At 43.5% G+C, this 22,691-nt stretch overlaps 1 protein-coding gene across 5 annotated transcripts in view; it reads right to left on the reverse strand.

Moving 5' to 3' along the window:
- PBX1 (PBX homeobox 1) overlaps positions 1–22,691 on the reverse strand; it is a 220,071-nt gene that overhangs the window by 42,632 nt on the left and 154,748 nt on the right. For all 5 annotated transcript variants that reach the window (XM_083506829.1, XM_083506827.1, XM_083506830.1 and 2 more), the window contains exon 3: positions 6,146–6,390. In XM_083506829.1, the coding sequence (XP_083362955.1) occupies positions 6,146–6,390 (245 nt within the window). The remainder of the gene's footprint in view (positions 1–6,145; positions 6,391–22,691) is intronic.

Raw genomic sequence — 22,691 nt, forward strand, 5'->3', positions numbered from 1 at the left:
GGAAGACCTTCTCGGTGCCTTACGGGCCTTTTTCCACCTGGACTGGGAAGGCAGGGCCATGACGGACTCCAACTACAAAAGCTGAGACTGTAGAAGAGGGCCCGGGTCATGGAGCCTCAACTTCCACAGCTACCTTGGAAGGACTGGCAGCAACAGCAGCCATGTTCCATGCCAATGACAATGTTCTTTTATCTTGATAATTCTGCTCTTTTATGTGTGTGCTTTATATTTGACTTCCTTTAATAATGTTTTCTTTTTAAATGTTCAAGATAGTATTTTCGTTTCCTGCTCATTATGTTGCTTTGAATGTATACTTTATACGTGACTTAATTCAGTTGTTTAATTCTGGACGGTTTTATTTGATGTTTTAACGTAGGTTGTAAACCACTTCCAGATTTTTCCCTTAAAAATATAAAGTGGTATAGAAATGAAATGATGACGGTGATAACAACAACAACATATTAATGAAAACAACACATAAAATGCATTATTTAAGGGGAAATCGATTTGTAAAAAGGGCATACTGGGCAAAATTGCATACAGGCAGGTGCATATCAGGAGAAAATCACATTAAAATGTTGATTAATTTTCATGAAGACTTAACAAAAATCAAAACAGTTGTGGAGAACTGAACTGAAAAAATAAAAACTGTGAGAAACTGAAATTGGCAGATTCATCCTTCCCTCTCAATAGTAATGAGGTTCTCAGAATGTGCCAGGGTTATGAGAAAACAGCTAATATATAATCCCAGATGGATTAATTATATAATGAAAGGATCTCATGAGTTCACATACAGAGAAAACTTCCTATTCTGTCTCTCCACAGATCACTGGGCTTGCCTCCTCTCAATCATTGACTCATGCAGAGATGCAACAGGCAATCTTCCAGGCGGGATTCTGGTAACCGTGCTGTGCTTCTGGACTGGGTGTGATTGTATCACTCAGTCACTCCCAGTGCAGAGATACAGTGGGATTACCTGCCTTCTGCCTGGGAAAATGCCTGTTGAATCTCTGCATGAGTCACTTATTTTGGGCATTCCTCCTGACTGGAACAGGCACTTGTCCACTGAATCTCTCTACAAATCCCCTTCAGATCAGGACATGTTCCCATATCATCAACTCATGCAGAAACACAGATCAGGGCCCCTCGACGAGTATGCAATTCTTACACAATCAACAAACAAATCTGTAAATAAAAGTTTTAATACGTCCGACAGTGAGCAAAAAGTGTGATTTGTATCTTCTGGCTACATTTTAAGCTCAGTGAATGTATTTGTGTCAAAACTGGAAAACAGATAGGCTGGGCCAGAGCATTTCTTTGTCATGTGTGTAGGGTATTTATTTATTTATCTCCCAGTACGTTTCCGAGCACAATTCAAAGTGTTGGTGCTGACCTTTAAAGCCTTAAACAGCCTCGGTCCTGTATACCTGAAGGAGCGTCTCCACCCCCATCGCTCAGCCCGGACACTGAGATCCAGCACCGAGGGCCTTCTGGCGGTTCCCTCATTGCGAGAAGTGAGGTTACAGGGAACCAGAAAGAGGGCCTTCTCGGTAGTGGCGCCCTCCCTGTGGAACGCCCTCCCACCAGATGTGAAGGAAATAAGCAGCTATCCTATCTTTAAAAGACATCTGAAGGCAGCCCTGTTTAGGGAAGTTTTTAATAGTTAATGCTGAATGGTTTTTAACACTCGATTGGGAGCTGCCCAGAGTGGCTGGGGAAACTCAGCCAGATGGGCGGGGTATAAATAAATTATTATTATTATTATTATTATTATTATTATTATTATTAATCTGCAGGAAACTTTTTACATGGACCAGAATTCAAAAAATGTCACCTATGATTCCTATCGCTGTATTCTGTTTCATGTGTAGAACTGGCCTAGAAGTGAGTCATAGATCAGGGATCCTTATAGAAGCAGGCCAAAGAAAATAATTGTTCTGCCACCCTGGTAGCCATGAGCACTGGGGGTGATGCAGCCCAATAGGTTCAGGGATGCACCTTCCAGGGCAAGAGCTGGAACTGACGGGTGGCACCCAGCAAACAGTGGTGGCTTAGGAGACAGCAACTGGGAGGAGGACAGCCCCCAACCCCCATTAGCACCTCAGTTGCCTCCGACAAACATGCACAAATGGGTTTGCCGCTGAGCAGCCTTGTGCATTTATTGCTTGACAATCCCACTGGTCGCCTCTGATAGAAATGGAATCTCTGACAGTTACTAACGCCAGCCCAAACTTTGGCGGCCGGTGATAAGAGCGGGTGAGTTATCACAGGTTTGGGGATGACACGAATCAACTCATTGCAAATACAAAACATGACACTTACTTTCAGCAAGTTTTCCGCCTGTGTGTTAACAAGGATAATAATTAGAGCCAAAGCAGCAGGGTTGTAGAGCACATCAGGATCCCTGACATGAAAGGGCAAACAGGTAATAACTGAAATTAGACGTGCCAAAGGCATCTTGCTGCCAGAAGCTCGTACACCCAGTTTCTGGAGGGCCCTGTTCTTGATGACTGACCACAATGTTAATTTGACAGAGGATTCTTAATGTCAGTTTCTTCGCTGGCTGTATCAAGGAGTCTTCCTTTCCCTCAGCCAGGTGGGGATACGATACGAGGAGGCATGTGATGCAAACATATATGGCCTAAAGGCAAAGACTAACGAATGGGCAGTAAAGAGGTTCTTATTCCCCAAGTCTTACAAAGGCTCCAGGCAGATTGGCTCCTTGCACAAGCCAGCCTATCTGAACTGCTCTCCCCCTGCCTTTCTAGGGCTGTGAGACTGAAGGAGAGAGCTCGCTAAACCTGGAAGAGGATGGTTTTCCATTCAGTTGCTGGTCGGGCACCCCCACAGCCAGGCTCACACAATATGAGGGCTCTATCAAGGGTAGGCAACCTAAGGCCCATGGGCCACAAGTGTCTCACGGGGGTCGTTTAACTGGCTCACGAGCTGCCCCCAAACCGAGCCGCCCGTGTGGCGAGTCCCTGCACGCTGCACTAAACCGGCGCAGCGTGGTGCAGGGACTCGCTTCTGCGGTGCCAGAAATCACGTCTGCACATGCTCAGGTGCCGGAAATCGCAGCTGTGCGTGCAATCCAGCCCACAGAGGGATCTCAGCTGGAGTGAACCGGCCCAGGGAAGGAAAACCTTGCTGACCCCTGGGCTCTATGGAGCAGCATAGCAGGGGTAACAAGAACCCCCGGCTGGGTGAGGCTGTCTGTCAGGGTAAGTCCTGTCGAGAGACAAAGGTAGGATTACTGCTGATCTCTTTTATTTACATTCCTGCCCTTTGTTAGAAAGGAAACTGGGTGCCATCCTGGGTGTAGTTGGAATAGGACCGAAGTTTACTCACCACTCTTTCTTATGAGAAAGAGGCAAACCAAGGAAGTGATCTACAGAGAAAGCTAGTTTCCATATATTTATTTCTTCCTCGCTATCTCTAGGGGAATGACAAGCGTTTCTTGTCCCTATTGCTCCCAAATGAAGTTCTTTTTCCTTCCCAAATTTGCCAAGCCCAGAGGCCAAACCTGGGAAGATTTTAAAGGAGCTGAAGTGGACCCAAAATGGCACAGCCTCTTCCTGCCAGGGAAGAATGGGTGAGGGAAGATCTCCCTCTACATCAGGAACAAGGGTGGAAGAAATAGTGACGTCTGGATCTGATGCCCTGGTGAACGCTGCTGCCTGAGGCAGTCACCTCTCCTTGCATCATGGGTGAGCTGGCCCTGGTGTGCTGGGAGAGTGCTAGGGGAAGATGGCTCTAGTGGTGATCGCTCCAGCTGGCAAGATGAAATGCTTGTGCAAATGGAATGTTCATCATAGCACAACACTGAATTCCCCCCTTAGAGGGCATTTTTAGTGAATATCCTGGAATTTCCAGAAAAAGGAGGGAAATCTAAAAGAAACCCACTCTCAATAGAGGAGGGAGTTTTTCCTGTCTAGTCAATTCATTAGCGTTTTAAAAATATAAAGTGACAACAGTGGCTTTGGGGCATATCTTTGGTGCAGTGAATAGGTCTTATAAATGCTACAATTCATCTTGGGAATCCTTTTAAAAAATCTGCTGAGATGGAAAAAGATGAAACCAGCTTGAAGGTGATCTTTGCCAGAGAAAATTCAGGAATGCTGCCCCTGTTCAGTGTCTTATGCACAAAAGAATTTATGGAAATCCCTTGCGCACATGGATTTCTGTGATATGGAGAGTAGGCGTGTGCATTGAATATCCTTGTCTGTAAAAAAAAATCCAACCCACTAGATCGGGTTGTGTTGTACTAGAATCACTGCACAACTTTTCTAGCTTCTAATTACAGAAATGTATTATTTAGTACTTTAAACCTTTAAATCAATCTTTCAGGAACTATGAGTTTGTCACCTATAAATATTAGACAAAACTGCAAAGGGAATGTTCAGGTACTATTCAGATATTACAGTATTTTGATAACATGCTTCTCTGAGATCTGGAGGCTAAGGGAGCGGGGAAGAACTCATGATGATCCTGCCCCTCCCAGCCGCAGGTCAGGATTTAACAGTTCTGTACATCACAATGTATTAAGATTAATTCACAAAAGGCTGCAAGGAGTTCACATGTTGGAGTAAGAAGTTCCACAAAAATTTCCTAGAGGTTCATTGTAGAAAAGAATTGTGTATATTACTCTGACGGCCACATCTATACCATACATTTAGAGTACATTCATAGCATTTTCATGGCTTCCCCCAAAGAATCATGGGAACTGTAGTTTACCACTCACAGAGCTACAATTCCCAGCATGCTTAACAAACAACAGTAACCAGCATTCTTTGGGGAAAGTCATGTGCTTTAAATGTATTGAGTGGATATGGCCTCTGCCATATGTTAAGTAATTTCTACAAAAGCTCAGGCTATTCTAGGCTGCATCAACAAAAGTCTCGTGTCCTGATCAAGGGAAGTCATAGTCCCACTCCATTCTGCCTTGGTCAGACCACACCTGGAATATTGTGTCCAATTCTGGGCGCCACAATTTAAGAAGGATGTTGACAAGCTGGAACGTGTGCAGAGGAGGGCAACTAGGATGATCAAGGGTCTGTAAGCCAAGCCTTATGAAGACCGGTTGAAGGAGTTGGGTATGTTTAGCCTGGGAAGGAGGAGACTGAAAGGAAGTCATAGAATTGCAGAGTTGGAAGGGGCCTAAGGGTCATCTAGTACAATTCTCTGCATTGCCGGAATCTTATATGAAGCATCCTTAGAGGTTTTTAAGCAGAGATTGGACGTCCATCTGCCATGGATGCTTTAGTTGAGATTCCGGCATTGCAGGAACTGAGTAATGTTAATGGGATGTGAACTCTCTAAACATTATTTGCATATGCAGCTTGTCTTAAGAATCCTTCACCATCAAATCCAACATCAGAGTAGTCCTGTGAGACGATGTGCTATCATGATTAGCCGCAAAGCTTTTCCTGGACTGCATCATTTTAGGATCTAGTTGAGGAGGCAGCCTGTAGGAATGCTCTCCACAAACAAATCCCCCTGCATGTTGAAAACCAGCATTTCCAGAAAAGGGATTCAGCCAAGTCCTTGGAGAGGAAGGGCAGGATAGAAATTTGATAAATAAAAAAATTAACAAACCAGTCCTCCCCAAAATGTTATTTTTCTATATTAAGCTTTGTTTATAGAGAGCATCCCAATTTGGATCTATAAAACCAGGGGTCAGCAAACTTTTTCAGCAGGGGGCCGGTCCACTGTCCCTCAGACCTTTTGGAGGGCCGGACTATATTTTGGAAAAAATAATAATGAATGAATTCCTATGCCCCACAAATAACCCAGAGATGCATTTTAAATAAAAGGACACGTTCTACTCATGTAAAAACACGCTGATTCCTGCACCATCTGCGGGCCGGATTTAGAAGGCGATTGGGCCAGATCCGGCCCCCTGGGCCTTAGTTTGCCTACCCATGTATGAAACTCTTCCACCTGCATCATGAAGTGGTACTGTTCTAAAAATGGCTTTGCTGCTTTATTCTGCTGAGTGCATAAACTCCGAGAACAAGGATAAGGTGGAATTCGAACCCAGATCTAGCACCTTATCCACAGGACCATGGATTTTTTTGTGTGCAGTCCAACATTTTATGTTGGCTTCTACTGTGGTACGGGAAACTGCCACGCACAAGATTAGTACCTGCTCATATTTCTCCAACTCGGTGTGGTAGATCTGTCGAATTTGAGATAGTTTTGCTCTGTAGTCCGAATGCTCCACAGAATTGTCCGAGCCGGCACCCCCAGAAGCTGCGGCTGCGGCAGCCGCAGCGGCTGAACCCCCTCCTTTTTCAGGGCCTGCTACCCCTTCTGCTAAAAGCATGTTGTCCAGTCGCATTAGCTGGGGGTCTGTTGGTTCCTCCTCCTGAGCCCCTCGAATACTCAACACTGTGAGAAAGCACAAAAGGGAAATGCATAGATTAAAACATGGAATGATAGCAACCGCTTCCTAAGTATCTAGGAGTAGGCGCCAATGAGTATCTGCATACGAAGATATAAACCTCTACAGTCCTACAAAGGACTGCCCTTTCCTGTGGGGACCCTTCTGAGTATCGTCATCATCAGAGATCCTTCTCTGTGTATCCCCAACTTTGACCGAAAGGTGGGTGGCGACTGTAGAAAGGGCTGTTTTGATGGTGGCAACCCCAGCTTTGGAGTTTTCTTCTCAGGGAGATTCAACTGGCATTGAGCTGATGTCATTCAGCACCAAGTAATGAACTTTTGTTAAATTTTCTCCCCATCTCTTTTAGCCTTCAGACACTTGCTGAAGACTTTTTGTTGTTTCCGGTTGTTTTTAGTATTTATTTTACTCTTCCAATTTGTTGCCCACTTTTAAATTACTGCTGGTTTCTAAAGTGTTTCTTCTCATTGTTGTTTTTCTCATATATCAAGGTGTCTTTTATTGCACTATATACTTTTTAAAATGATGTACACTGCTGCTTTGTCTGCCTTAACAATATTTATGTATTTTATTGTTGTCTGCTGTTGTTTCTCATAAATTGTTATAAAAGGCTGAAGATCAGGGTACCAAATAATTTTAATAAAATATCTTCCTTTATGAATATGGCTTAATAGTTAGGCACAAAAATGATAAATTATATTATTTTGCTGTTCTCTGGTGCAGGGAAACCATCTGAAAGTTGTCAGCAACTAGAAGTCTCTAGACAAAGCCTGGCCATCTGAAGGAGGGCAATAGTTCTGTCTACTGACCAAACCAACGACCAACCAACCAAACAAACATAATATTGTCTTTAAAAGGCATTTACTTTATTTTAAAATGAAATTCTTCACTTCACTTCAGAATAGTTTTTGGGAGAAAGAAGCTATTTTGGGGAGGGTGCAAGAAATGGAGACCTAAAAGGGGTAAAGCAATTTACAGGGTGGGGAAGGGGATGGCTGCTCCCCTCACAGTGACCCACAGCTAGACATGCCTGCACTACAGATAAACGACAACATTCGGTCAGCAACCACCACTTTGGCGCAAGCAAAACCATCTACAATTGGCACAACAAGAGTTAAGCTACAGCCAGTGCATTCAAATAGTAAATAAGTAAAATGCCATGCCCTTGTGTGCGCGGCTGGTCAGACCCTGTAGGCTGTTGCCAATTCCGGTCACATATGCAGCTTTTGCAGGTCAGCCACATGAGGCTGTGACAGGGAAGGTGGATGTGAGGCCAATTCGAGGGGACACTTAGTTATTGGGGGCATCATGTTCTTCACATGATAAGACCAGACAAGAAGACTGTTTACACATGCTCTGCATTTATGGCAAAGAAGGCTCAGTGCTGTATTTTCAAAGCAGGCAGCCAGTTATAAAATAATTATGGAGCAATTGTTTATGTTCAGATTTCCAAGGGTTGCACAAACGTATGGTGATCAAGGTGAGAACAGTCAGTAACTAGATCTGAATCAGCACAGCTCTGCATCCTCTCTCTCTCTCTCTCTCTCTCTCTCTCTCTCTCTGCTAGTGCCCACAAGTGCAGACTGTCACACTGTTGTACGGCTCTCTCACACATTTGGAACTGCACAACCATAAAAGTGCACTTTCACAACCCGCTGGTAAATGGTAATAGCTAATGCACTTTTTAAATTTAAAAAAGGCAGACTTTTTGAAGTAAGAAAAGCGATGGAAATCTACAACAGAAGGTGCAGAACAACAACTACTTACTTGACAGCAACGTCACATAACCTACGCATAACTTTTGTGAAAAATCAGGACAATTGCTTGGTACACACTCTGCCTTGAAGTGGCATCTTTGTTTTTGTAAAACAGCAATCCACCACTCTCTTCCCTGCATCTGATACAACTTCAGACAGCCCTCTGAGGTTCAGGCAGCGAAGTGCTGCGGAGTGAATTATGAAAACCATTCCCAATTTTTTGCAATCCGCCTCTTGTTTGTTGTTAAGTTTTGGAAGAGTGTCATGCATCTGCCCATCCCTAACATATCTGACCATTGAATGGTTGTATTCTACTGTCATAAAAACAGAAAATTAGCACTAAGCAGAATTTTGAATTTTGTTCAATACAGTCAATTGAGATTGTGTGTGTGTTTTTGTTTCGTTATGGGTTTTTTTACAGTTTCTGTTTTAAACACCTTTCTTTCATACCTCTCCAAGGAGACATCAAAGATAAACACAAAGGAACTGTTGCTGGTAAATTAATCGAATTAAAGTTGTGTCAAGTCCCCTGCAGCCGGGTCCTAGTATCTCTCTGAGGTCCAGCTCTGAGGGCCTTCTGGCGGTTTCCTCACTGCGAGAAGTGAGGTCACAGGGAATCAGGCAGAGGGCCTTCTCGGTGCCTGCCCTGTGGAACGCCCTCCCTGTGGAATGCCCTGCCCTGTGGAACGCCCTCCCATCACATGTCAAGGAAATAAACAACTATCTGACTTTTAGAAGGCAGCCCTGTATCGGGGGATTTTTAATGTTTAATGTTTTAAATTTTTTGTGCTGTAAGCCACCTAGAGTGGCTGGGGAAACACAGCCGGATGGGCACGGTACAAATAATAAAATCATCATCATCAGCAGCAGCAGCAGCAGCATCTCTGAGGAGGATGCAGAATCAGAGGACTCATAGGCACCCCTCTGATGGGACACCCTCGCCATTCTACTACCATCTCAGCCTGAAGATGCAGCTCTTTTGTCATGCTTAGATTTTGGGGGTGACTCCCATGTAGCTACCCCTGTTCCATGGCTGTGCTGGAGCATGCGACTGCAGAATAAGTTATGAGCTCTTGAAAGGTTGTAGGCAGCTCTCCCATGAGGATGGAGCCACCAGAAGAGAAGGCCTTACCAGTCTTCTTAAGCCTTCAAATGACCCTGGCCATTTGCTGAGACAACATCTTCCAAAGCTCAGCTGGCAGCCCCAGCTGGGAGATGTGCAGGGTCTGGCCTGAAGAGGCTCTGGGAATTGCTACCACCTCCCCAGCACAGCAGGATAAACAGTAACCAAGTTTCACTGCTTTATCAGAGCAATTTTATACTTCTGGTTGGTGTGTTGCTGTGCTGTCAGAATGCCAACTTTGTATGCTATACCATCAGAAAACACACACACACACACACACACACACACACACACACACACAATACCTTCAGCCAAAGGCCAACTATCAGAGACACTGTTGGTGACGAAAACCACATTCTTTCTTCTCCCCCAAATAAGCCATGTTTCAGCTTGGCTGCTTTCAGCAGAATGCCCCTGAGAATGACCCTATGTCATCATGACGTAGAATAATTCCCAGGGACATTCTTGGGCAAGTGGAAAGACGGCTGTCCCCATTGGGTACTACATGAATGCTGTTTCATAAAACAGCTTGAAGCTGTGGTAAGCCTTTCTTTTTTTTTCAATGTAAGAAAGAAGGCAAAGGAAAGAAAGATCTCTGGCCACATCAAATTTAAAGGTAAGCACCAGCACTCTGAAAATTCTTAGACTTTGCCCATTTCTTGAGTGCTGTTGAATACCCTCCACCCTATAGGGGATGGGGTGGATGGGGAATGGTCCACCACCGCGTGGGGAGATTTTCATCTCAGCCGGATCTCTTATTTATCGTCAACAGAGGTTCTATGAGCCAAATGAAAATGCACAGCTGATTCCAGCTTCGAGTCAGATGCTCATTTGGTTAAAGTAAGAGCAAACACTTATTGATTAAAAAATAAAATAAAATTATCAGCGTTTACCAATTCCTCAAAGATTAATCCTCTCCTTGGGGAGGGGGCATTGAACTGGTGCAGAATTGTTGAAAAGACACAACAGAAATTTTCAGCACAAAAGTAGTTCAGACTGGTCCAGTACAACTTCAATCTCACGGGGGTTACAAGAAGCTAACAGCTGGTTTATAGGAAGGAATGAGCAATGCACAGCAGAGGCACAAAGACCAAGCCAGCCGCCAAGGTAGAGCAGTCGCAGCAGAGGCCCACATGCCAGTCTTTCAAGGCTAAGCACTCTGGTTTAAACCTCAATACCCCTGGCTCACCGATCACTCTCAGAAAAGCAATGGAGACAACTGATTTCAATGCAGCACTTTCACAATCATGAGATCGCTTCAAAGAACTATTTCCCCCGGTCCTGTGCGAAAATCTGAATAATTAAATTACTTTTGGCAGAAAGCACATTTAAAGGTGGGGGGGGGGGCATTCCAGAACTCAAAAATTAAATACCTTAAATTGCTTCAAAGCGATAGTGGTCAAGTCACAAATCCTTTCAAAGATTTGAGCATTTTTTGTGCGATTAAATTTCACTTATGCGAGGGCAACTCAAAACCAACACAGGAAAGGTAACGTGAAATAAAAATAAAAAGCAATGACAATAAAGCAAAAAGCAACGATAAAGCAATGTTGCCAGGCATATAGAAGATATTAGTTAGACGACCATGTTGAGATTCAAAGATAAATGTGAGAAATCTAATGAATCAGAGCTGCTGCAATCTAGGATCCATGCCTCAACTTTATGCCATTTTAGTGTGTGTGATTGTGCACTGCAGTTTGTGAAGCCCGGCAGCAAACAAAGCAAAATCAATGAATGACAATGCAAAAAACCAGAAGAGCACCCTAGCCAAATGTATAATGTTAATGAATTCATAATATATTGGGGACAAGAGGCTTTATATTTGTTTCACTGGAGCGGTTGTCCTCCCCTTACCCTCTTTCATACAGAAAGTTACTATTGAAACTCAGGGGGATTTCAAAAGCAATATTGAATTCGACATGAACTCCATCTGTTCAAAGGAAGGGAAATGCCTAAGGCCTTGGTGTGAACTGTCTCAAGCACTTCTTTGGATTTTGACTCCTATTTATAATACCGGTACAATGACCTGCCTCAGAGTCTGAACTGCTCTCTGCCCCCGACTCGTCCTGCTCACTAAGTCCTGTAACTTCCCTTGCATATGACCTTTCCACCACCCATTCCCTGGCTCTGAGCCGTCTTCCCATGGGCGCTCCCTTGGGGGTTCTCCAACTGGTGCCTCCCAACACTCTCTGCACCCAGCCAATCCATGATACTTCCCCAGCTAGGCTGTTTGATAGATGGATACTTGCCCAAGGCCACACCAAAACAGGGGCTTACCAATAAGGTGGTAGCCATATTTAACCCACACTCTTGTCTCTGGCCCATTATTGCTCCCAGGCTTAGTCTTGAATGGATCTGGCATGCAAACACTGATGCAAATGATGACGACCAATATTTGGGATCAGGGTACTAGAATGAAAGCTCACCCTGTGCACACTCTAAATAGGATGTAAAGGAGCAGTAACAATGGAAAAGATTACTCTTCCCTGTCTACCACGCATCCTGTGAACCCTGTTACAAACCTTTTGAAGAAATGGGGAAAGAAAACAGGAGAGATACTAAGGATTAAAACGTGAAAGGGATTGGATGCCTGCTTGTCTCATAAAGAGCATTTGCCGAAAAATCACACTAAAGTGGGAGTAGGCTTCAGAAGGGAGATACTGTCCATATAAAAAAAATCTAAGTAATCAGTGTCTGAACTACCATGTGTCTATACAAACACACAATGAATTTATCTTTGCAAACAGTTCAAGATGGGGAAACCTAAGTATTATTACTGAGCAATATATCTTTAACCCATGCAAAACAAACACTTATTGGACACATATGACATGCCTCTTTATAGATGGTGGGGGTGGTGGTGGTGGTGATGATGATGATGATGATGATGATGATAATAATAATAATAATAATAATAATAATAATAATAATAATAGTAATAATAATAATTTATTATTATTATTTATACCCTGCCCATCCGACTGGATTTCCCCAGCCACTCTCTGCATAAGTAAATCCTGCATATCCTACATTATCCTTTTCATTATGATTACACACATTCTTTGGGTAATAATGCAGTTGGAAAGGTGTTGAGAAGGCCAATGTGTCCAAGCATTTATTTCTGAAAGTCCTACATGGGGACTGAGGACAAAGGGAATATTTTAAAGCTCTTCTTTACCTCTCTTTAATATAATTAGCCCCACCTACAACGCCACAGATCTAACACTCATCTTAGACAATCCATTTCCTAATGCAACAGCCACATCAACTGCGTATCATCAGGCCCCTGTTTCATTGACATCTGCCTCCCTTGCCCAGTCCTTTCCCCACTCTGCCTGAAATGTACAATGTTAGTTAAAAGGGTAAGGCACGAACACACAGCTGGCAGCCTCCAGAGACAGCAAAACTCCAGCCTGGAACTTCAGGAAGGAGTAGAATGATGGAAATGACAGTTGTGAAAATAATATGAATCTTTACACACTCACATAGAGAAAATGCTATTATGCCATGCTATTAGGTACGCATTCAGATGGAACAGCATTATGATAATCTAGTTTGGGTTTGCTAATATATAGTTTTATACATATATAATAGTAGGGCATAATAACACACATTTTGTAGAAACAGGAAGCCATTTAGTAAAGCACAGTGCTGGTGAACTGACAATTTGGAGGATGTTTCATTTACATAGCTGGAACCGTAGCTAGTACAAAGCGGTGTAAATTTAGCAAAACAACAGATTCCTACTACGTGTGTGCTTCTGACTTGAGTTGTCGCTTCTTTTTTTGTTCACAGAACTAATTTGAATTTACCTAAGCATGCCTTTTAGCTCCAAAATGCTGAAAGCTTTTTTTTTTTTAAGTGCTTTCCCCATTTATAGGCACCTGCTTAAGAGAAAGGGTCCAATCTGGCCATCTAGAAGAAGTGCTTGCAAATACAACAGTGATTTTGTCTTGTGGTGCAATCTTGGAAAAGGCAAATAAGTGATGTGTGCAGGACAAAGTCCGTGGCTTCCAAGTCCCAAGATCTTCTTTCTGAATGTAACAGTCCACCTAACAGAAGGGAATCCACCAAAGGTCAGCTTTCCAACTTAGTTGTTTATTTATTCAATTTCTATACCGCTTTTCATCCGAGGATCGCAGGGCAGTTTACAATACAAAAACGCAAAACCACATAACATAGTAACAAGCAAAAAACCTCAAGGTAAGAAAGATATTCTTGTTTACTGGTGAGGGGTTCTTCCTGTGCTTCTGGGTTAGCACAGCACTGATGTGACAGTCCAGAAAGCTGTTATGCTGATGGCGACCTATGAGTAATTTCTTCACACAGAGCTCAGCATCCTGATCAGAGTACAACCCGCCTTTCTTCCGCACAGCAACACACTGCATAAGCAACACACAGGCAACCTGACCGGTACCAGACTTCCCCCTATCTTGTTTCTTCTGGTTTACAGCACCCCAAAGTGTCTGTCTGGCAAATTCCAGAAAGAGTTAAAATTGAAAAGATATTAGAAATAATAGCACAATTTCATGTCATTTTCAGTCTGTACGCAGCATTGCAAGAGAGGTGCTGTAAACACTTAAACATTTCACACTGTCTCTTCTTGCCTAAAGTTAACTCTATAGAGTGCCCGTTTATTACTCAATATTTAAGGCGGGGGGGCAGGGGGGAGAGAGAAAAGGACACAAATTAAAGAATCAGGAAGACAGAGATAACTGTCTGAAAACCTGCTGGCCATTCAGACATCCACTAGAGGGTACTCTTTCTTCACAAAGGAGCGGCACACCTTCAAGAACAAATAATTGTAATAATAAAAAACAACATGAAGAGAGCACACTCCTTGTTCCCAGACACAATATCCAACTGCTTCTTATCCAACTGTGTCATGGAAACATAGAGGAACTCCGGAGTCAGTCTTCTTGGGCAAAGTCAGAATTAGCTCACTTGTTCTATCCAGGGACAAAGAACTGCCTCTTTTAACCCTATTCAAAAGAGCTATGGGTCCACGTAGGAGTATGGATCTCTCTGAATTCCTCTTTCTCTCCACTCCAGGTCTGTATTTTGCCTTGACCTCAAGCCCTTATCTGTTGGGGGACAGCATCCATGTGCAATTTTCAGCCTGCAGATGCTGTCCTCTAGTGAAAAGGGTTCACCTATTGTGAAGTACCGGAGCAACTCTCAGGCTTACATTGCCCCTCACTCTAGGCAAAATGGGGTGCACAGTGGTGGGACAAGCACCTGGGTCGTCCAGGACTTTTTACAAGCATAAAACGGCGTGAATGCATAAGCCCAAGATTCCTTCCTACAACCCACTGGTATATGTGTCTGTTTCCATGTATTTATATGTGTGTCTTTGTGTTCACATACACCCTCTCTCTCTCTCTCTCTCTCTCTCTCTCTCTCTCTCTCTCTCACACACACACACACACACACACACACTGTATGGATGTATATACTGAAAGTTGTTCTTCATCTTGGATTAAAATTTGAGCTACTGATTAATTTAAACTATCCCTCCAAGTCTTCATCCCTCGCCCTCTACTTTCCATGGCTGCTGTTGCCACAACAGAAGCAAAGATAAAAAAGAAGAGAGGGCAATCTCCCTACGGTCTTCTCCTCTCCTACATCTGATACTCTCCTACCAAAAAGGGAGGGAGGGAATGGATCCCGATTTACTCCTGATGACCTTATTGAGATTGGGCACAGAAATAATCAAGCTTTTTCTGCACGCTGGAAAATAGTATGGCCTTTAACAAGCTCACTGGGGGACTTTTCCCCACCATTACTGGAAGCTGACACGTAGAAGCCCCGAGTGCTGGAGTAGTATTCAGAATGTCCAGTGGGTGGGACCTACTCCTAGGAAGCTTGCTAAGGAAGGACATTGCTTATAGTGAATAGCAAAGGAGACCTGCATGGCTGTGTTTCTGCCTTTATATTCATGATAAGCATTTTGCAAGTCTCATCCCTTTGCCTCCAAGGAATCATGTGAGTGAACATGTGAGGTCCCTATGGGCTGAAGGCAGGCAAATGTTGTCCCCATCTTAAAAAAGGAAAAGGGGGGAGGAGATCCAGGTGGCTACCGACTGGTCAGCTTGACATCAATACCAGGAAAGGTTCTTAAATAGTCAGTCTGCAAGCACTTAGAATAGGATGCTGTGATTACCAAGACCAAGCATGGGTTTCTCAAAAATAAGTCATACCAGACAAATTCCATTTCTTTATTTTTAAGGTGTTACAAGCTTGGTGGATCAGGGGAATGCAGTGGAAATTGTTTATCTTGATCTCAGTAAGGATTTTGACAAAGTCCCTCAGGATATTCCTGCAGAGAAGCTAGTAAAATGTGGGCTGGATTAGGTTACTTGTTAAATGGATTTGTAGCTGGGTGACTGACCAAACCCCCAAAGTGCTCACTAATGGTTTCTCATCATCCTGGAAAAAAGTGACAAGTGGGGTGCCGCAAGGTTCTGCCCTGGGCCCATTGTTGTTCAGTGTCTTTCTAAACGACTTGGATGAAGGAATTCAGGGGATGCTCATCAGATTCGCAGATGACATCAAACTGGGAGGGTAGTTAATACCGCAGAACACAAAATCAGGCTTCAGTATGACTGACAGATTGGAGAACAGGGCCAAAACTAACAAAATGAATTTCAATATGGGTACATGTAAAGTTCGACACTCGGGCAGGAAGAACCTGCTGCACAAATAAAAGATAGGGAACACATGGCTTGCCAGTAGAACGTGTGGAAAGGATCCTGGTCTTAGTAGACCAAAAGCTTCACATGAGTCAACAGTATGGTGCAGCAGCAAAAAAAAGCTAATGCTATTCTAGACTGCATGAACAGAAATATAGTGCCTGACCATGGTAAATGATAGTGCACTATTCTGCCTTGGTCTGACCACAATTCTGCCTTGGACAATTGTCTTCAGTTATAGGTGCCACAATTTAAAAAGGCTGAGAAGCTGGAACATGTGCAGATGGTGGCGACCAAGATGATCAAGGGTCTGGAAAGGTGAGCGGGTTGGGTATGTTTAGCCTGGAAAAGAGGAGACTAATGGGGAGATATCATGGCCATATTCAGGTATCTAAAGGGCTGTCATATGGAAGATGGAGCAAGCTTGCTTTCTCCTGCTCCACAGGGTAGGATGTGAACCACGGGGATAAGTTACAAGAAAAGGGATCTTGTGAACCACTCTGAGATCCTCAGATGGTGGGAGGTATATAAATAAAAATAAATAAAAATAAATAACTAAATAGCAGGAATAACTTTCTGATGGTAAGAGCTGTTTGACAATGGAACAGATTCCTTGGAAGGTGGTGGACTCTGCTTCCTTGGAGGTTTTTAGGCAGAGATTGGATGGCCATCTGTCATGAATGCTTTAGTTAAGATATCTGCATTGTAGGCAGTTGGACTAGCTGACCCTCAGGGTCCCTTCCAACTCTACAATTCTATGATTCTATGAGTGGAAATTCTAAATAGTACAAAGTTTAACTGAACAGCTAGTTCCCTCTCAAAAGGTTCCAGCATTTTAGTGGTTTGACAATGTTGAATCTTGTACGATCACTACAGGACTCAGATAAAAAGAATGAAAATCCAATAAAAGAATCTAGATGTTTTCCTGCTTACCGACAAAAGCAAAGAAACGAAATACATCATTTGGAATTCATTAGCAAAGAATCCAGCCCTGACCCAGTGAACTAGAATCCCTGATAGGAGGGCATGGGCAGGTCTCCAGAGCTGATGGAGTCAGCCGCTGAGTGCATTAGCATCCCACCTGCCAGCTGGCTCAAAGAGCTGTTTTCTGTCAATCTGCAGAATGAGCAACCGGGACATAATCTACCTGTCCCAAGACAGGTCAGAGAAAGAAAAAGGGCTGCTGAGTTTGAGCAGTTGAGCACTTACTAGGAAGACAAACCAAAGCAAAAGAAGAGAACGGCAAAGTAGTTATTTACTGAGATGTGTTACAGAAATGATAAACAATAACTGATAACTGACTACATAATTGTTTAGGGAAATATCACATCCCTTGATAGTCTGTATGTCTGGCCTCTCGACCTCATTGCCTTTCTGAGAGTCAGGAGAGATCCCCCTTCTTCCGAGAAGCCACAATGGGAAATGGCTGCTCTTCTCGCCATCCTTGCTTGAACGCTTTGTAACACCTGAAGCCATTACATCTTCATCTCATACCTAACCAATTGCCTAACAACCAACAAACCCCATAATAAAAATAATAATAACTACAGACAATTTGTTATGTGTTGAGAATGTTCCTGGGTGCTTGGGAACAGAAGTGCTATGAAATCAAGGTGACAGAGCAGCAAGGCATCCATTGTAAGTGCAGTAAAGATTTGCTACTGCTGTGCAGTTGATTGTTCAGTTGCCCCTTCATTATACATGCATTTACTTCTGGCTTCTTGCTCAGATTTCTGAATATATGAGATTACACCTACACTACAAGATTGTATTGGCTTAAACCTGGTTTAACTCCAAAGAATCCTGGGACCTGAAGTTTGGTGAGGGCGTAGTCTCACTCAGAGATTATTTGCCCTCCTCACAAGACTACAGTTTCCAGGGTTCTTGGGAAAGTCCTAATCGAACTGCAATGTGTGAATATTTCATGAATTTGGGTTTGCCCTCCTTTTGTAAATCCCATGACGCAATTTCTTTCCCACCATTCCTATTTGATCCAAGACTGCAAAGATCAAGATCATGGGCTAGTGGGAGGTTGTGCCCCTTGCCGCTTTGGCAATGTCATTTCCCAGAATGTGGAAAAAGTAACAGTGGGATCATCTCTCTTGTATCTGGTCCTCATCAACATGGAGGAACTGATTGATGCAAGTGGAAGTACTGGGATCTTTGGAAGAAAGTTATCACGTTTTCTTGGGTTTCATTATATACAGGCAACGGAAAACTGAGTGGAGTCAGACATGCACACTGGACTATAAGAAGGCTAATTTCAAAAAGCTTAAGGAACTATGGGGTGAAATCCCATGGTCAGAAATACTCAAAGAGACAGGAGTCCAAGATGGATGGAGTTTCTTAAAGGTGAGATACTGCTGACACAAATGCAGACAATTGCAACAAGAAAGAAAAGTGGGAGGCATCTAAAGAAACCAGTGTGGCTGCATAAGGAGTTTACAAACGAGCTGAAATTTAAGAAGGGTATGTATAAGAAAGGGGAAACCATGAAGGAAGAGTAGCCAACAGTTGTGGGGAGGTCAGGTGGGTCAAGAGAGGTCCAAAACAATTTAAAAGCTTTATTTGGCTATGTTTGAAGCAGGAGGGAGAAAATTGGTCCTCTGTGTGGAGAAGAGGGAGAAATGATATTGGGTGAAGGAGAGGTGGTGGAACTGTTCAACACCTACTTTTCCTCTTGTCTTTACCCAAAAGGAAAGCAATGCCTGGTGATAACAGAAATAAGGATGGAAGGAGGGAGTGGCAGCCCCAAATAGGAAAAGTGGTGGTAAGGGGACATTTAACTACCTTAAATGAATTCAGATCTCCAGGACCTGATGAGCTGCACTCAAGGGTCCTCAAGGAACTTTTGAATGTAATCTCAGAGCCTATATCTTTGAGAATTCTTGGAGAACAGGAGAGATCCCTGTGGACCAGAGGTGGGGAAATGTTGTCCCCATTTTCAAAAAGGGAGAAAAAGAAGATCCAGGTGACCAACCAGTGAGCTTGACATCAATAATAGAAAAGGTCCTTGAACAGATAATTAAACAGGCAGCCTGTGAACACTTAGAAAAGGATGCTGTGATTACCAAGACACAGTATGGATTTCCCAAAACAAGCCATGCCAGACAAATCTCATTTCTTTTCTGATGGAGTTACACATATGGTGGATCAGGGGAATGTAGTGGACATTGTGTATCTTGATCTCAGTAAGGGTTTTGACAAAATCCCTCATGATATTCCTGCAGAGGTGATAAAATGTGAGTAACTACTAGGTAGATTTGTAGCTGGTTGACTGACCAAACCCAGAGAGTGCTCATTAATGGTTTCTCACCATCCTGGAAAAAAGTGACAAGTAAGGTGCAGAAGGGTTCTGACCTGGGCCCGTTGTTGTTCAACGTCTTTGTAAGCGACTTGGATGAAATAATTGAGGAGATGCTCATCAAATTTGCAGATGACACTAAACTGGGAGGGGTAGCCAATTCTGCAGACAGAATCAGGATTCAAGATGACCTTAGCAGATTGGAGAACAGGGCCCAAACTAATGAATTTCAATAGGGACAAATGTAAGGTTCTCTACTTAGGCAGGAAGAACTAGTTGCACAAATATAAGATGGGGGACAGCTGGCTTGGGTCACAGTAGACCACAAGCTTCAAATGAAACAATAGTGTGGTGCAGCAGCAAAAAAAGCTAATGCTATTCTAGGCTGCTTCAACAGAAATATAGTGCCCATTCAAAGGAAGTCATAGTACTCCTCTATTGTGCCTTGGTCAGGCCACACCTGGGGAACTGTGACCAGTTCTGGGTGCCACAATTGAAGGAGATTGACAAGCTGGAATGTGTGCAGAGGAGGGCAACCAAGATGGTCAAGGGTCTGGAAACCAGGCCTTATGAGGATTGGCTGCAGGAGCAGGATATATTTAGCCTGGAAAAGAGGAGACTGAGAGGAGATAGGATAGCCATCTTCAAATATCTAAAGTGCTGCTCTGGAGGGTATGACTCAAACCAGTGGCTTCAAGTTACAAGAAAGGAGATTCAAGAAACATCAGGAAGAGCATTTTGATAGTAAGCTGTTTGACAGTGTAACAGACTCCTTTGAAAGGTGGTGGACTCTAAAGCAGAGGGTTAGATGGCCATGCGTCATGGATACTTTAGTCGAGATTCCTGCATTGCAGGGCTTTAGATTAGATGACCCTCACTTTCCCTTCCAACGCCCTATGTCTTTGTATATCCAGAAGTACAGGAAATAAAATGAGGAATTTATTTTAATTAAATGTGTGGTTTTGATCTTGAAATTCAGGACAGCAGATTTAATTGATGTCTCCAAGTGAGGATTCTGTTACTTGGCAGGATTTCTTTTTTCCCTATTTCTAGCTCCTGGAAATATTTGTTGAGAGAAACACAGAAATCTTGAACAGGAACTTTGCTCAAGCTGCTCCTCCGCTCCCCGGCAACCATTCCACGCAAATGAAATGAATTTGCACACAGAACAAACACGACGCCGGAATTCTAATTGCAATCTACGCTGAGAGGGTTCTCTTCTCAACTTGCCATATAGCTTTCCTTCCCCCCCCCCCCACCCCAAGAGGGATATTTAAACAGGTAGGAGTTTTTCAAGTAAATGATTGCAACTTATCGAAAATAATGTGCTACTTAGTTTCTGAGGAGCGAATCCTGGCAGGCAGCTCCAAGAAGCAGCACGGGAGCAGATGGAGTGATTAGTCTGTGATTTTCAAAAGGGCTTTTTCCTGCCTCCACTGTGCTTAAAATGTGCTGGGAAAATCAAGGCACCCCAGAGGAGGAAGAGGCAGTAACATTGCATCCATAGTGGCACTGCTCTGCTTCCTGCAACCGTCAACCAAAAGAAATCAGGGATTTCTCATTCAGAAGGGTGGTTGGCATGAGATGCTCCTAGGGCTGGGAGGGAATAGAATATCACCATGGCCACAGGGCATTTCCACCCCTGTGGAAGACCTGGACACAGTCTTAAGTGTGGTGAAGGTGGTTTGCACACAGTTGCAGTGTGAAAACAAACGCCTCAGAATTAGGGGTGTAGCTACGAGGTGGCCTAGGGCCCCTGTACCCTTGTGTGTTTTTTTTTAACTAGGTCCCAGGTCTCTTCCCATTATTCCCTTTAAAAAACTTTAATACTTTGCTTACAGTGCAGCTGGGCACCCTGCAAAGTGCATGCAAATGAGACCCTGCAAATAAGACCCTGAAGTACAAGAGGTTGGATTAGATACCTTGGGGTAAGATTCTGTGATTTTATGAGTCAACAGCAGCAAACCCCCCCCCCCAACAACCTAATGTTGCTCTAGGCCTCATCAACAGCCTAAAATAAAAGAGAAGTATAGTGCCTGATCAAGGGAAGTAATAGTACTTCTCTATCCTGCCTTGGTCAGACCACTCCTGGGGTACTGTGTCCATTTCTGGGCATTACAATTTAAGAAGGAGATTGAGAAGATGGAACATGTGCGGCGAAGGAAACCAAGATGATCAAGGGTCTGGAAACCAAGATTTAAGAAGTTGGGTATGGTTAGCCTGGAAAAGAGGAAACAGGGAGGATATATGATAGCCATCTTTAAATATCTGAAGGGCTGCAACATGGAAGATTTTCTGCTGCTTGGAGAATAGGACCTGAAGCAATGGATTCAAATTACAAGAAATGAGATTCTGACTAAACATCAGGAAGGACTTTCTGACAGTGGAACAAACTCCCTTAGAAGATGGAGGACTCTCCTTCCTTGGAGAGTTTTAAGCAGAGGGTTGGGTGGTCATTTTGTCAGGGATGTTTTAGTTGAAATTCCTGCGTTGAAGGTTTGGATTAGATAACCCTTGGGGTGCCTTCCATCTCTACAATTCTATGATTCTATCAAGCTACTCCATTGTTGGAGGCAGCATGCCTCTGAATACCAGTTGTTGGGAATTACAAATTGGGAGAGTGGTGTCCTGCTTGTGTGGTTCCCATAGGCATCCGGCGGGCCATTGTGGGAACAGGATACTGGACCAAATGTGCCTCATCCTGATCCAGCAGGGCTCTTCCGATGTTCTTATGCTGCATCAAATGCAAATATGTTTGTTGTCAACTACAGAATTATAAGACAAAACCTGGACGTTTTATCCAATGGGAACCCAGATAGAGTGCCAGTGTATTGGAAAACTTGGAGCAAGGCTGCATCTAGCACCCTGTCCCTCTGGTTGTCTCCTTGCTATCACTCACAACAGAGGAACAGAGAGAATGAGATTGAAGGTGCTGCTCTGCTTATGAATATGTAAGTACAGAATGCACTGCTTCATTTCAGGTCCTCCCCATGCCCCATAAGCAGAGAGTACTCCAGCCAGAGAACCCTTAGACTGTTGCCTGCCTAGGACAATTCCTTCCCCTGCTGCACTGATATCACCACAAGCGACATGTAGGAAAGCCCACTTGATGCCTTTCCCCCTTAATAGCATTGCCAGCGGCCAGGAATAATGAGAGTTGTGGTCCAACAAGATCTGCAGGGCACCAGGTTGGGAAAAAATGTTCTGGAGGCAACTGATAGTGCAGAGTCAAGCAGCTGCAAATGACTGCAAACCTACATATGAAAAACCTTATACATGAAAAAAATATATTTCCAATTCATTGTGGCTAGGAAGGATTGCCACATCTAGGGAGGAATAGGACAATAAAAATGGCAGCCACTTATTAGTCTAGATTTCATTCCTAGATATTCAGATTTTAAAATGCCCAACT

The sequence above is a fragment of the Podarcis liolepis genome (assembly GCF_965112155.1).
Source record: "Podarcis liolepis genome assembly, chromosome: 6".
Lineage (NCBI taxonomy): Eukaryota > Metazoa > Chordata > Lepidosauria > Squamata > Lacertidae > Podarcis > Podarcis liolepis.